The sequence below is a fragment of the Mauremys mutica genome, chromosome 5 (assembly GCF_020497125.1).
Source record: "Mauremys mutica isolate MM-2020 ecotype Southern chromosome 5, ASM2049712v1, whole genome shotgun sequence".
NCBI lineage: Eukaryota > Metazoa > Chordata > Testudines > Geoemydidae > Mauremys > Mauremys mutica.
In genome coordinates, this window is record NC_059076.1 from 60146780 (window position 1) to 60161008 (window position 14229).

Below are 14229 nucleotides of genomic sequence, written 5' to 3' on the forward strand. Positions count from 1 at the left end.
GTGGAGGTCTGGGGCCCCACACAGCCCCCCCATGGAGGCTTGGGGCCCCACACAGCCCCCCCATGGAGGCTTGGGGCCCCACACAGCCCCCCCATGTGGGGGGGGGGCTGTGTAGGGTGCCAAAATAGCTAGGGACGACCCTGGATATTATTGCCTCTTTTTGACCCAAGTGGCTAGTCAAAGTTCCGGGCTCAGTGGGTGGTCCCGTTGGGAATAGAAATTGGTGGTAGCCAGGTATTTCTTTTATGCAATCTTGTTTATTTACAAGGAATGTACAAAGTCCTGTGTCTCTGACCACAGAAGGATCAAAGGAAAAAAAGGAGCAGTTTCTCAGTTTACCATCCCCACAAGTCCCCCTGTAACCAACACCAGACTCAAAAACTCTCTCTCTAGCTTTCTCCAGGGTCATACCATGCTTAAAGGCTCCTGCTTGGCTTTTCCATGCCTCTCTTCCTCTGCCTTCTTATCTGTGATCTTTTTGTGTGTTCTCTCCCACGCCCACACACACCTACCCAAAACAATCTAACCCAACCCACACCGCCCAAAAGTTCCTGGGTGGGTTAAAACACACATTTTGTTTTAGGTGGGGCTTAATCCATATCATAACAAGGTTTCACCCAGCTCATAACAATATTGTAAAAACTGCATGTTTCATTTTAACATTTCCAGTAGGTGTCTCCAGTGTACTGTGTAGAAGCTTTAAAAACAACAACAATATATAACCACACTACAAAAAAAAATGGCATAATTAAATTTGCTTACAAAATTGCATATGAAAAATATTCAATGCATGGAGTCCAATCCACCTTGGAAAGTGGAAACAGGTGAGTAGAAGTTTGGCTATTAGCTTACAGAATTAATATTTCCTAGTTCACGTATAGCCTGTATAGCTTCTATGGTGGGATTTTCAAACTCACTCAGCACTGAGTCAGGCCAATGCTTAGCATTCCATAATGGGGTTCATGAGATACTGTACAAATGAAGAACACACTATCTTTTCATACATGGTCTCATGATGTACAGTATCCTATTGCTTACTGTATTACTTCCTCCTCAAGGGAGCCTACTTCTTTCCTTCACAACCTTGATTCTCGATGATCCTTAACACTGCAGGGAAGGTCACCTGCAAAGGTAAAAATGATATTTTCCAACAGCAAACAGCTTCCTGAAGCTTTCTGACAAGAGCTTTAGTTTCTGACACAAAACTAAATAGTTAAGCATACATAATATATTTAATACTTATTATATACAATATTGCTGTTTTGTTTGTGGTTATGCCTCCCAATATAATCTCTCCAGTACTTTTCTGGGAAATTTCTTCTACTATGTTAAAATCAGTTGATTCAGAAAAGCTGGTGTTTTAGGTGCTAGTTATTGAGGGTAGAATGTGAGTAAATCTTCCACTTCTCAGATATAAACTCTTTGCCATGGGGACAGTGCTTTCAATAGGTGTGTATGCATTGCCTAACATAATAGGGCCTCAAGTCTGATTAGGACCTCTAAGCATCATCACAATCCAAATACTAATAACAATTCTGTGCTAGACAGTGTTGTGACTTGATTGGCTCCTGCTATAGGATCTCCTAGATCTTGGCTATGTTTTGTGTATAAAGAGACAAGAGATTATTTCTGCATCAGCAGAATGTTGGTAGTATCTGTTTGGGTTATACATTTGAAAAAGTTTCTTCTGTTGGTAACTCTCATCTTCAGCTGTACGGATAAAGAAAATAGGCTGAAATATCAGAAGAAATGTGTGGGTGGAAGAAATGAGTTGGACAGAGCGACTGAGAGGAAGGGGTCAACTTTCCAGTGTGCAACTGTCTCCGTCCCATAATGTCATCTATATCCCATAATTTTCATGCCTTTTAAAAAATTCCCACGAACCCACGTGGCTGTCCTCACTGTTTGCCATCTATTGTCATAAGCATTGCAAGCACAGGACACACTATCCTCCAGTATTTGCAGAGTTGTAAGAAGAACTGAATCAGTGGGAAACATGATAATTTCTTGGAGGATAGATTGCTGTGGGACATAGCAAGAACCAATACTAGCACACTGATGGTGTTCACAAAGTTGCTACAGATGGTAGAGTGCCAATTCTGGGCCCAAGAAATGAGCACTGACTGGTGGGATCGCATCATAATGCAGATTTGGGAAGACAAGCAGTGGCTCCAGAACTTGCAGATATGCAAAGCCATATTCCTGGATCTGTGTGCCAAGCTCACCCAGAGACATGAGAATGAGAGCTGCACTCACAGTGGGGAAGAGATCAGTGATTGCACTGTGAAAACTTGTGCATCAGTGGAAATTATTTTGGAGTTGGAAAATCCAGAATGGGGGCCACTGTCATGCAAATGTGCAGCAGGGCCACTAATTGTCTCCTGCTTTACAGGACTGTGACTCCAGGCAATGTAAGGGACACAGTGAACTAATTTTTGGCCCTTCCCCAGAGCCTGCACCCCCCAGGTGGAGCCCTCACCCTCTCCTGCACCCCAGCCCCCAATTTCATGAGCATTCATGGCCCACCATACAATTTCCCTACCCAGATGTGGCCCTCGGGCCAAAAAGTTTGCCCACCCCTTTCCTAGCCTGTGTGCTGTAACAGTGCCTGCCAAAGTTATTGCTAACAGCCATGGGAAAGTGCCCAACTGCAGAGGAAGAAATAAGGCTACCATCTCTAGAAACCTTTGCGAAAGAATTGCAAAGTTCCTCCATGAAAATGTTGAAATCTCTCAGGAAGATTCAAGGGATGTGTACATAAACAATTTGCTCCACATGCCCCCGTTCCCCACCTAAGTCTGCAGGGGAATGAAAAGCAGATAATAACGCTAGCTCTCTTTGTTATACCAGTACCTCTTCTACTACAAGTAAATTAATTAAAAGTGGATAGCTGGGTCCCGTTTAGTTGGGGCTGCCATATCATTGTAATGGGACATACAGTTACATACTTACCCGAGGTTCCTTCCTCTGCATTGGGTTTGACTGTACTCAACTGCCAGGACTGACTGGACTGCAATGGCTTGTGGCATTATTGGATCCCCCAGTTGCAAGTCCCTCCTCCTCCTCCTCCTCCTCTTCTTCCTGGTCCTCACTGTTCATGCCAGGGGCCTCTAACTTGGTCTCCTTGGTGGTCTGCAGCATGGTGGTGGGGTCTCTGCAAAGTATGGCATGCAGCTCTTTGTAGAAGTGGCAGGTTTGGAACTTGGCATTAGATTGACTGTTGGCCTCCCTGGCCTCCTGATATACCTGACACCATTCCTTTGTTTTCACACGGCACTACTGCTGGTCCCTGTTGTACCCCTTCTCCTGCATCTCCCATGCAATCTGCTTGTAGATGTCCACATTTCTATGGCTGATCTGTAGCTGTGCCTGCACTGCCTCATCTCCCCACAGGCCCAGGAGATACAGTATCTCCTGTTTATTCTGAGCTGGATCATGTCTGGAGTGTGTAGCTGTCATAGTCAGCTAGGCAGTTGTACACAACAATGAAGAGTTGCTAAGTGTGCTTGCCAAGCTGTACATTCAGAAAAAGGCATTTTAAAAATTTGCAGGCTTTAAAGGAGAGTGCAGGTGTCTTCCGGACTCTGTGACTGTGGGGCAATGGAGTTCACAACTGTGAGCAGAGTGGTCAGTATTACTCATTGTGTGACCACTGCTGGGGGACTTTTAGGGTCAACATAAGCAACACAGTCTCTACCCTTGCGCTGCATTGACCTCTGTATATCGACTATGGCTCAACACCGCTTGGGGAGGTGGTGTTAGTGTGTCAGCCTAAAAGGGTGCTCAGATCAGTGGGAGACAAATGTAAGTGTAGACACATGCACAACTACATTGATGCAAGGCAGCTTATGTTGACTTAACTTTTTGGTATAGATCAGGCCTTAGGCAGTGTCTAAACTTAAACTGCTACAGCGGCACAGCTGCAACGCTGTAGCTACGCTACTATAGTGCTTCAGTGTAAACACTACAGCCATGGGAGGGGTTCTCCCATGGCTGTAGTTAATCCATCTCCCTGAAAAGTGGTAGATGGAAGAATTCTTCTGTTGTCCTATCAACCTAGCACTGTCTACATAAGTTGTCCTAACTATGTTGCTCAGGGGTGTGGAGTTTTCACACTCCTAAGTGATGTAGTGGGTCAACTTAGCTTTTTAGTGTAGACCTGGCCTTACACACATGTGTAATTTTCCAAATGCAAGAAGACCCATTGAGCTTAATGAGACTCCTAAAATACGTAGTTACTCACATACATAACTGGGTGCAGGATGGAGCTAGGAGATACTCATGGAGTATACAGTGAAAACAAACTGACTATACCATACACAAAATGCTCTCAAATGTACAAAATAAACAAAGTGAAAAAATACAGGTTTCCCCTCCTCTTTTCTTTCAGATTTTTTTGTAACAATAAGGATTTAAGACAACAGTTATTTATAAAATGACAGTGTCCTTTTTAGTACAGTTCTTCCCAACAAGGTGCTAAGATGATTTCAATACAGTTTCCCTGGACAGCGTAGTGTGGGCTTAACTTTAGGCCACATGGTATTGCAATTGAAATCAATAACAAAACTCACTGACTTAAAAGGGAGCAGGATCAGGCCATGTACTATAAATCCTGTCCCTGGCATGGAATTCCTGTGTTGAAATTCACAATTTTGTAGGGACTAAACTGAAGAAGATGGTGAAATACATAATATGACTAATATAATATTTTATATTGAAAAATAAACATGCCAATCTTGGCCTTTAACCGGTGTGTATGGGTGTTACATGTTCTGTCTACCTCACTGAGTAGTCTTTTAATTTCCTAGGGCCAGCATCTCTGTGCACTGGCAGATTATTTTGTTCTTTGTCAAGTTTTTAAATAACATACTGTATTTCTATACAAGTGTATCTAATTTCATATGCTCTGATCATATCAGGAGTAACTTTAGGAGATTAAGGATCTAGGGCAGTCACAAAGTAACAAATGTGTATGCACATTTTAAATTGCTTGTTACACTGCTGGTGTTTAGTGCTGCCTCTGAGGAATTTGCAATAATATTCTTTAGTTAGATTGAATTAGATAACACTGGTGATGAATTGATCACTTGAGAGCTTCCAAAATTCCTTCCTAATCTTTTTATACTCATCTGAGAAAAGATCAGATATCTTTCAACATTATCTCTTACAAAGACAGCCTATACCTTCACCTGATTTGCACCACATTTAAGAAGATCAGAATGTTAACCAAATCCTGTGGTATGGCACTGATGTAAACCCAGGAAGGAAGACTTTAAAAGTGATGGCAAAAACAAGCAAAACAAAACAAACAAAAACAAAACCTACGACCAGATACCCCTGGACAAATTGCATACTCCTTTACTGTTCTTCATCTAAAAATATCCCCTAAAATCAAGAAGAATTAATTCCTTGTTATACTTAAAAGTAATTTGTAATAATAGCATAGGCAGAGTTCTTGGCATCTAAATGAGTACATCCAGTTATTGTACTATCAGAGCTATTTCACTTCATAAATTTGCACAGTGTTCATGGGTTGGTGAAGTTCTAACAGACTGAAAAAACAACCTTCTCCCCCCCCCATCAAAATGAAAGCCAAATACAGATGTCCTCTTGAGCGACTGGTGCTTTGGTATTTGCTCCCAAGAATTATATACTTGAATGGGAGTTTGAAATTAAAGGAATGAATGTGAGGATAGAACATGCATTTTGTGATTTGCATCACCAAAGTTACATCCCACCACCAAAACCTTATTTGATTAGAGTTTAAGTTGTTTCAGTGCAAAGTCCCTGAAAAGCAGAGAAATGTCAACCTAGGGAACCTTCTTGAACAAACGTTGACACCCAGCCACCTCTATCACAAACTTTGTATTTCTAACAAGTATTTCTAAACACAGCGCGCACCTAGGAGAAAACCTGAAGGCCCATGGCGGCACCATTTACCCCGATGTACTGCGAACAGCCATGAACCGGTTCGAGGTAGGGAGGATGTGCACCTGGGCGAAGATGAGGCGGCAGTTATGTTCTAGTATCAGTGTGTGAGCGGAGCTGGGAGTTCAGAGCGGGGGCGAGCCTGACTCACAGTGAAATCACCAGGCAGGGGACAGACAACACCCTGTGCCGCAACTTGCCGCTGATTCTGGACCGGGCACTAATGGCAGGCTCGGCGCTGGGGGCGGTAGGGTAATTCATGGCCTCCTGGGGCCGCACAACCCCAGCACGCTGTAAAGCCGCACCCCGGGCAGGCGCTGCCGCAACCCCCCCGGCACGTCTCTTGCCTCGTCACAAGTTGCTAATGCAACAAGGTCCCTGGAATTTGGGAGCGCGCCGAGGGCAGCTCCGCGCGGGGATGGCGCCCAGCGCCAGCGGGCAGAGACGGGAGCAGCTCAGGCTGCGCCGGGGGCGGGGGGTCGGAACTCGGCAGGGTGGAGCTGGGAGCGGGGCGGGGCTGGGATGCCGAGGCTGCCTGTGGTGGAGGCTGCCGGGAGCTGGGCAGTGGCGTCTCCTCAGTCCTCCCAGCTGCTCTCACGGCGGGAGGCTTCTCCGGGCGCTGATGAAGCTCTCGGAGTAGCTGCCGCTCTGCCCCCCTCCTCACCCTCTGTTGTAAGAGCCCCCGGGCCCGGGGTGCGGCTGGCCTCGGGGACCAACACCCCCCATGCCGTGGTTTGAAAGTGCCAGTTGCCTGGTCACCTGGGGGAATCGCTGTAGCTGGGAGGCACCGCGGGCCCTGCTCCGTAGGGTCGGCTCTTGAGGCTGCTGCTGCCTGGTGAAGAGGGATTTGCAAGGAGCTGAGCCCTGGTGCAGCTGCAGCAGCTATGGGGCTGCAGCCCTTGGAGTTCAGCGATTGCTACCTGGATAGCCCCTGGTTCAGGGAGAGGATCAGAGCCCATGAGGCGGAACTGGAGAAAACCAACAAGTTCATCAAGGAGCTGCTCAAGGATGGAAAGAACCTCATCGCTGCAACCAAAAGTGAGTGGGAAGGGAGGCGGGGGTGAGGAGGTGCTGGCGGGGATAGTGTGGCCATGTAGCCCCTGTTTGCTGCAATAATAAGACTGGTGCGGTGCTTTGCAGGGGTCCCTGTAATTGCGGCAGTAGTCGGCGCTGCATCGAGAGACTTGCTGAGAGCCTTCTTGTGCAGAGCAGGGAGATTTCCTGCCCTGCAGGCTTTGTGTTGCCCCGCTGTCATCCTGGGTGCGAGCTGCTGCTCTCCTGTGCCGCCAGCAGCAGCTGCTGCTGCAAACTGGCTTGCCTGAGCTGGGAGGGCAGATGGCGGTGTGCCTTGCACAAAGCCAGGGTTTCCTGCCGGCTGAGGCGCGCCGAGAGAGAGAGTGGTATTTGCAAGCGGTGCCAAGTTGCTCCTCTCTTCCCCAGCTGAATGCCTGCCGCCTCATGTAGGGTTTTAAATTTTTGCTCTTCGTGTGAGGAAAGGTTTTGCTCTGAGTTGAAGTTAATTTCCCTCATCACCTTTCGCCCTATTTAGAACCCCTTCATTCCAGCTTGAGGAACCCGCTATCTTCCTGCCCTTGTGATCGTGGGAAAGTGATAACAGGCCTGCTCATGACAGCAACTCCCTTTTAACAGAACTTTTTGTAACCTTAGTTACATCTCTGCGATTTCCTGGCACAGGCCTGCCTTATTCTATGTGTCTGAAGCCCACAGCAGGCTTTGGATACTGTATACATGTACCCAATACCATGACACTGACTTTGTGCCACCCATTGCATTTGCCTGTGTATTTTCCATCCTGAAAGGAAGATAGGGTGTGTGGTCATAAATTAAGTTGATGAAACATCATGGTTGGGGTTTTAAATGCACAAAGATGGCTACATCATGGTTTGTGGGTACCATAACTCTGAGTGGCAGGACTACATATTTACATTCTTGTCTGTAGTGTTGCATTCACATAACTTCTTAAAATTTAAGTTCAAACAGGCGAGTGTAGTTCAGTGCTTATTTGAATCCAAGGATAATTTAAACAAACAAATGTATTTATTTCACTTTGATTTTCACATATGCTGGGACTATGTTCCCTAAATTAGTGGTTTTCAAACTACGTGTTGTGGCCCAGTACTGGATTGTGGCAGCTCTGGTCAGCATTGCCGACCAGGCCATTAAAAGTCCCATTGGTGGTGCTGCTCTGCTAAGGCAGGCTAGTCCCTACCTGTTCTGACACTATGCTGGTGTGGCAAGTCAGGCTCCTAGGCAGGGGCGCTACGGGCTCTGCACTCCCATTGCCCAGGAATCAGCCAGTGGGAGCTGATGGGGAGGGGTGATGCCTGTGGGTGAGAGCTGTGTGGAGCCGCTTGTGTGCTTCTGCACAGGGCCTGCTTCCAAGGCGCAGCGTGGTCTGCGGTGCCAGGAAAGGCAGGAAGCCTGTCTTAGCACCCCCATTGTGCCGCTGACTGGGAGCCACCTGAGGTAAGATGATGCCCCAACCCTATGCCCCAATCCCCAGCCATGAGCTCCCCCAATCTGAGCCCCTTGCTCCACCCCAAGCCCCTCATCCCTGGCCCCACCCCAGAGCCCTCACTCCCTCCTGTACCCCTGCCCCAGTCCAGTGCCCCCTCCCACACCCTGAGCCCCTTATTCTCAGCCGTACCCCACAGTCCTCACCCCAACCTTCTGCCCCAGCCCTGAGCCGCCCCCCCCCTTGAAACCCCTCATCCCCAGCTCCGCTGGGTCATGGGCATCAACAATTTTCTTCAATTGGGTTGTCAGAAAAAAAGTTTGAAAACCACTGCCCTAAACTATACTGTAACTCCTCACTTAAAGTCATCCCGGTTAGGGAACATGCTTGTTTAAAGTTGTGCAGTGCTCCCTTCTAACATCATTTGGCAGCCGCCTGCCTTGTCCAGTGATTGCTGGAAGACCAGCCCATTGCAGCTAGCTGGTGGGGGCTTGGAACCAGGGTGGACTAGCAGCCCCCCTCTCAGCTCCTCACTTCCCTAATTTCCCTGTGCAGCAGCTGCCCACCAGGCTAGCAATTGCAGCTGTCCCTCCCCCACTGCCATGTGCTGCTCCTGCCCTCTGCCTTGGAGCTGCTCCCTGAGCCTCCTGCTTGCTGTGTGGGGAGGAAGAGAGGGACTAATGTCAGGATGTCCCCCTCCCCCTGCACCCCGCTTACCCCATCTTCCATAGAGCAGGGGGGACACAAGACAGGGCTCAGGACAGAGGGAGCTCGCTGGCAGCAGCTGTGGTCTCAGCAAGCTGATCTAATTAACAAGGCAGTGTACTTAAAGGGGAAATGTGCATCTCTCTCTCACACAGGATGTATGTCTCTGTCTGGGATGCTGTCTCCCCTCCCTCCATTCCTGCTGCCTTGTAGAGTGTGAGAGTTAACCCTTGAGGGCTCAGCCAATTGCTAGTTCATCATTTAGCAGTAAGGCATTCCCTGGGAAATATCCACCCTCTGACTCCTCTACCTCAACCAAGCTTCAGAATCATCACTGTGTACCAGTATTAAATTGTTTGTTTAAAACTTATACTCTGTGTGTGTGTGTGTGTGTGTGTGTGTGTGTGTGTGTATAGAGAGAGAGAGAGAGAGAGAGTGTCTTTGGTCTGGTGAAAAAAAATTCCCTGGAACCTAACCCCCTCATTTACATTAATTCTTATGGGGAAATTGGATTAGCTTAACATCGTTTTGCTTAAAATCACATTTTTCAGGAACATAATGTTAAGTGAGGAGTTATTGTACTGCTCCCTTGAGAGCACTTAAAATTTGAAAATGCACATAGCAGGGCCCAGCAGCTGTAAATTGGGGGGAATTCATCAGATTGTTCATGGGACAGAATAAGTGGCTGCAGCTGGGGAGGCTTCTGGGGTTGAAGATTTTTCAGATATCTCATTTTACCCAAGTAGAAGCAGGGCAGAACATGTATATCTCTGCTTGGTGTTTACTTAAATGGGTAAAGGAGAGAGCATGCATTATGCCCTTTTCACTTGTTTATAACTCTTCTTCTTTATTTGTTGGGGATCACATTTTCTGCATTTGACAAGATAATGTGTTCTTTGGAGATTGCATGCATGTCCAAATCATATATATTTGAAATCCAAAATATTTTTACTTCACACTTTAGTTTAAAAGAATTTCTACAATGTTACTAAACTTGTGAAAAATGGTTCTTTCCCCCCTTTGCGTGGGTACTTCAAACAGCGGGACAGAATTTTCTGAATCTTTTCCAAAACTTCCATTTCTGGTCTTAGTTTACCCACATGAACTTCATCTGAAAAAATTATGTAATTTTTACAGAGTGCAAAAGGTACTGAAAATGCTTTGAATGAAAGTATGCAGTATAGTTGTAGCTGTGCTGGTCCCAGGATATTAGAGAGAGAAGGTAAGTGAGGTAATATCTTTTATTGAACCAATAAAAGATATTACTCACCTTGTCTCTTGAATTAACATGTTATCTTGATGATAACCATAGTGTTACTTTAATATCCTTAGTTTTACTGGGTTAATACTTCTGCAGCACAAATTGTGCCTACTGTATTAAGTGACATTTCATCCTATTAACCCTTCTGAGTAGAGATATTGTATGGAAGGGGGTGGTAGGTGCCACTGATTTTTATATAGTAGAGAAAATTAGTTGCATTGTGACTTTGCTGATAGTGAATTTTTGCCCCTATGAGAGTTGTTTCAGCCTTTTGCCCCCAATATTTATGCGTATGCAATAGGCATTTCCTGAAGGCTGACACTTAGTATTGGGTAGTAGTTGATTTTCATCTTAAGAAGAATAAATTAAAATAAGCTAATCAATATCAGGATTTTTTTTAGGTTGAAGTACTCGACTATTTGGATTTTGTTTTTGGATGGGAAATAGTTTAATGGTAAATACAACTTCAGGCATATTAAATGTTATTCTGTAAATTGGGTTATTCAAGATAATTTCTCTAATGCCAACAACTGCACATCATATCTGTACCCTCATCATTTAGGATAAATACAGATCTTTCCTTTATTTGTTTATTTTTTTAAATAAAAAAACAACAAAAACAAGAGCAACAGCTGACAAAAACTTCATGATGGTCCTCTCCATCTTCTGCTGAATGTGAGGGAAACCCCTAAAATTGAATAAGTCCCACTTCCTGTTTAACAGAGAGCATTGTGAATGACTGTGACGTTTGCATTGGGCCACATCCTGAGAGGCAGTAAGCATATACCACTCCTCTTGACAGTAGGTGTTGTCACTGCCTTTCAGGATCAAGGCAGTAGTTTTGTTGTGGTCCCCCTTCCTGTTGTCTTTATTTTCCCTTCTTTTTCAGTTATACTGGGCAGTGTTTTCTCCCCAGTACAAATTTGTTTATAAGTAGAAGTTGCAGAGTTAGTTATTGGTACACAAGTACATTACCAATAAACAAACTATTTCTGCTGCAGCCTTAACTGAACTTTCTAGTTTTCAGCATGAGCCAGACTTTTAGTGCTGCTTTTAAACTCCAAGTTCTAATTCTTTCATGAATCTGAAAGGTAACCAGTTCCGACTTGAAGTTCTCTTGTGTTTCCTGTGTAAAACCTTGCATCATCGAGGTGTCATTTCTTGAAACCAAAGACTGGAAAGAAAGAAAGAGAGAATGAATAAACAAACAAACAGTGGTTTTAGCCGTTCACTGATCTGTTTTCATTACACTTCCCTTTTTCCATATTTCAGTTGACTTTTTTTTTTTTTGGTGTTTGCTATTAAATGCATGAAACAGTACACACATTTACAATAGAAATATCAATTATTTCTTAAGAAACTCCAACCATTTAGGATGTAAAGTTTTGTTTTTTGAAGATTGTTTCTGAATAGAGGTAGCCACTGGGGTTGAGAGAGATACCGAATGAAAATGCACGCAATAAATAAATGAATCCTTAGTTTGAGATAAAATGTGCATTTGAAAAGTTTGTTTAAAACTCTGAACACTATACATGGTTATAACCTACATAGAGCCCAGCATAACATGCATTCAGATTAACATTTGAGGGACAGAGTCATGTGATTGTTGATCAACACCAGTTTTTTAAGGCTTTCCATGTGAGAGTCAGCTAAACTTGTGGCTCAGTGGCTTGCGTTAGTAGCATTGAGTAATGTGTACTAGGTCTCAAAGACTCTGGAATAATAGTTATGATGGAATTTTTTTTGTAAAACACGTAAGGAAATGGAGAGAAGCATTCAATCTGAAAACTGTAATTTCTGTAGTTTAAATGAGTGCTCAGTAAATGTTTCAAAGAAAGCATCTGATATTGGTTCTCAGCAGGTTTGTTTTTATTATTTAAAAAAAAGAAAAGGAAAAGCCTTTCTTTGTTACAAGTAATATTGTAGATTACTTAAACTGGTAGGTTTCTAAATAGCTCACTTGCTCTTCAGTAGGATGATTATGCTTATGAATTTCTCTAAGGTTGCAAAATGGAAAATAACTAGTTCACTTTGTACTGGCATCCCCATGCCCTAGCACACAGTGTTTGTGGCAAATGCTGCCAGAGAATGTTTACTTGCTTTTTAAGAAAAAATGGAATTTCAAAATATAGTGGAAACATTTCTAAAAATCTTAAGTTTTGTAATTTTGGGCCAAATCTGATCTGACTTTATTTTAAGAGAGGTTTACACGGAGATCATGGTCCTTGGCTTCTTTTTAGCCAGTAGCAGCCACTCTTCTTAGTGCTCCTTGTAATTAACATTCTAATAGCATGACTCCCCTGCTAATGGAAAAAGTTGCTATTGTATCAGAAAGTGGTCTGAGAGTCTTTCCATTCAGCCCCACCCAAAAGAATGCATTCATCTTTATGTAAATACAATGGTACTGCTCTATAATAGAGACAGCAAACTAATTCTGTGGAGAGGACCAAATTACAATTTTTAAATGTGGTCTGAGCTGGGATTACAAAATTAGTGCCATAGCCTACCTTCTCTCCTCTGCACATCTTTCACTTATGTCAAGGGGAAGTTGCCTGAAGATCAAGGCTAACATATAGTCTTTAGTCATCATTGTCTTCTTCTTTCTTGTCACTTCTGTATTTGGGGTTGCCAACTTTTATAGCCTTTTTCCAAAACTCATGATTGTATGCCTGGCGGTCATGCAGATTGGTCTCTTTAAGATCCTCTGATATCCAGTCCATGTAGCAAGTCTTTGGCCTCTCCCTGCACATGATGATTGCTATCCTACCAATATAACTCTCAGGTCTCTATTGGACATGTCCATACTAAGGACTGTTGCCTAGCCTCCCTCAACTTGTCTTCAGTTGGGGCAACCTGCATTAGGTCCCTCACAACCTCACTTCATTTCCTATCATAGTCTTTAACTAGTAGCTCAGCTATCTTATGAAGTTGTTACTGCATTTGGGATCAATTGGTGGTGTGGGGAATGATGTAGGACATTTCTAGGACCATAGCTAATTCTGTCTTTTAACCATGTTGTGCATGCACTTGACCAATTCTTACTGCAGGTAAAAATTCTGAATTGCAAGTATTTGAGATGCTGGTTGTTAATGTCATCATTAGGCTTCAGAGTCAAGTGCAACGAGTGGTGTAGTTCACACTTTTCAGAGCTGTTGGGTAGATCACATTTAGTAGGCTTCATTCACAGTCTGTTTTTTTAAAGTTTCTATTTTTTTTTAAAATGAAAGCTTAGACTCAAGTTCTGCAGAACATATCATAGAAGCTGCGAGATGGATCTGTCCTGGATCCTGCAGTTTGAATCCCCAGTTTGAAACTAAATTGATGGTAAAATTAGATAACTGCTGCTGAGCCTGAGGCAGGAAAATTCCATCTCTCAAAATTAAAAGATGCTGACTTCATGCATTTGCATGAGAGTTGTTGTTCAAATGGGCATATAACACACCTTAGAGACTTTACTGGTTTTAGAAAGTGAGGAAAAATAGAGAGCGTGCTTCGTCTGGGGATGGTCTACACTTAGAAGTAGTACTGGTGTGACTGTTGGTTAGAGGGGTGACTTTTTGCCACCATAGCTACTCTGGAAAAGCCCTAGTTTGGACACAGTCATACCTGTACAAAGGTGCCTTATACTGCTGTAGTTATTTTAGTTCCTGAACCAGAGCACTTGGGGAAGGGGGAGTCCAGAAACTCTGAGTCTTTTTTGAGTGACTGACCATTGCCCATGGGCTTGTTAAGAATGAATCCTCTGGTTTTTAATTCATTACTTCATTCTGGGCAACTGTTCTCCACTGCCTTTTACCTTGTATAGTCATACCAGTGCAAAGTGGGGCTAAAGCAATACATTCTAAGCTCTTTAGGGCAG

General features: G+C 44.2%; 1 protein-coding gene and 1 long non-coding RNA gene across 3 annotated transcripts in view; one reads left to right on the forward strand and one right to left on the reverse strand.

Moving 5' to 3' along the window:
* Nucleotides 1–266: 266 nt before the first annotated feature.
* LOC123371769 lies at nt 267–6369 on the reverse strand. Its single transcript, XR_006579951.1, has 3 exons — nt 5902–6369; nt 2953–3154; nt 267–1123 (listed from the first exon to the last, which is right to left on the reverse strand). It is a non-coding gene; the product is annotated as an uncharacterized LOC123371769 (long non-coding RNA).
* Nucleotides 6370–6483: 114 nt separating this feature from the next.
* Nucleotides 6484–14229, forward strand: part of ARHGAP10 (Rho GTPase activating protein 10) — a 225150-nt gene continuing 217404 nt past the window's right edge. The window contains exon 1 of one of the 2 annotated variants that reach the window (XM_045019538.1): nt 6484–6966. In XM_045019538.1, coding sequence (XP_044875473.1) covers nt 6813–6966 — 154 coding nt within the window. In that variant the 5' untranslated portion in view covers nt 6484–6812. The remainder of the gene's footprint in view (nt 6967–14229) is intronic. The other variant, XM_045019537.1, reaches the window with a different exon arrangement.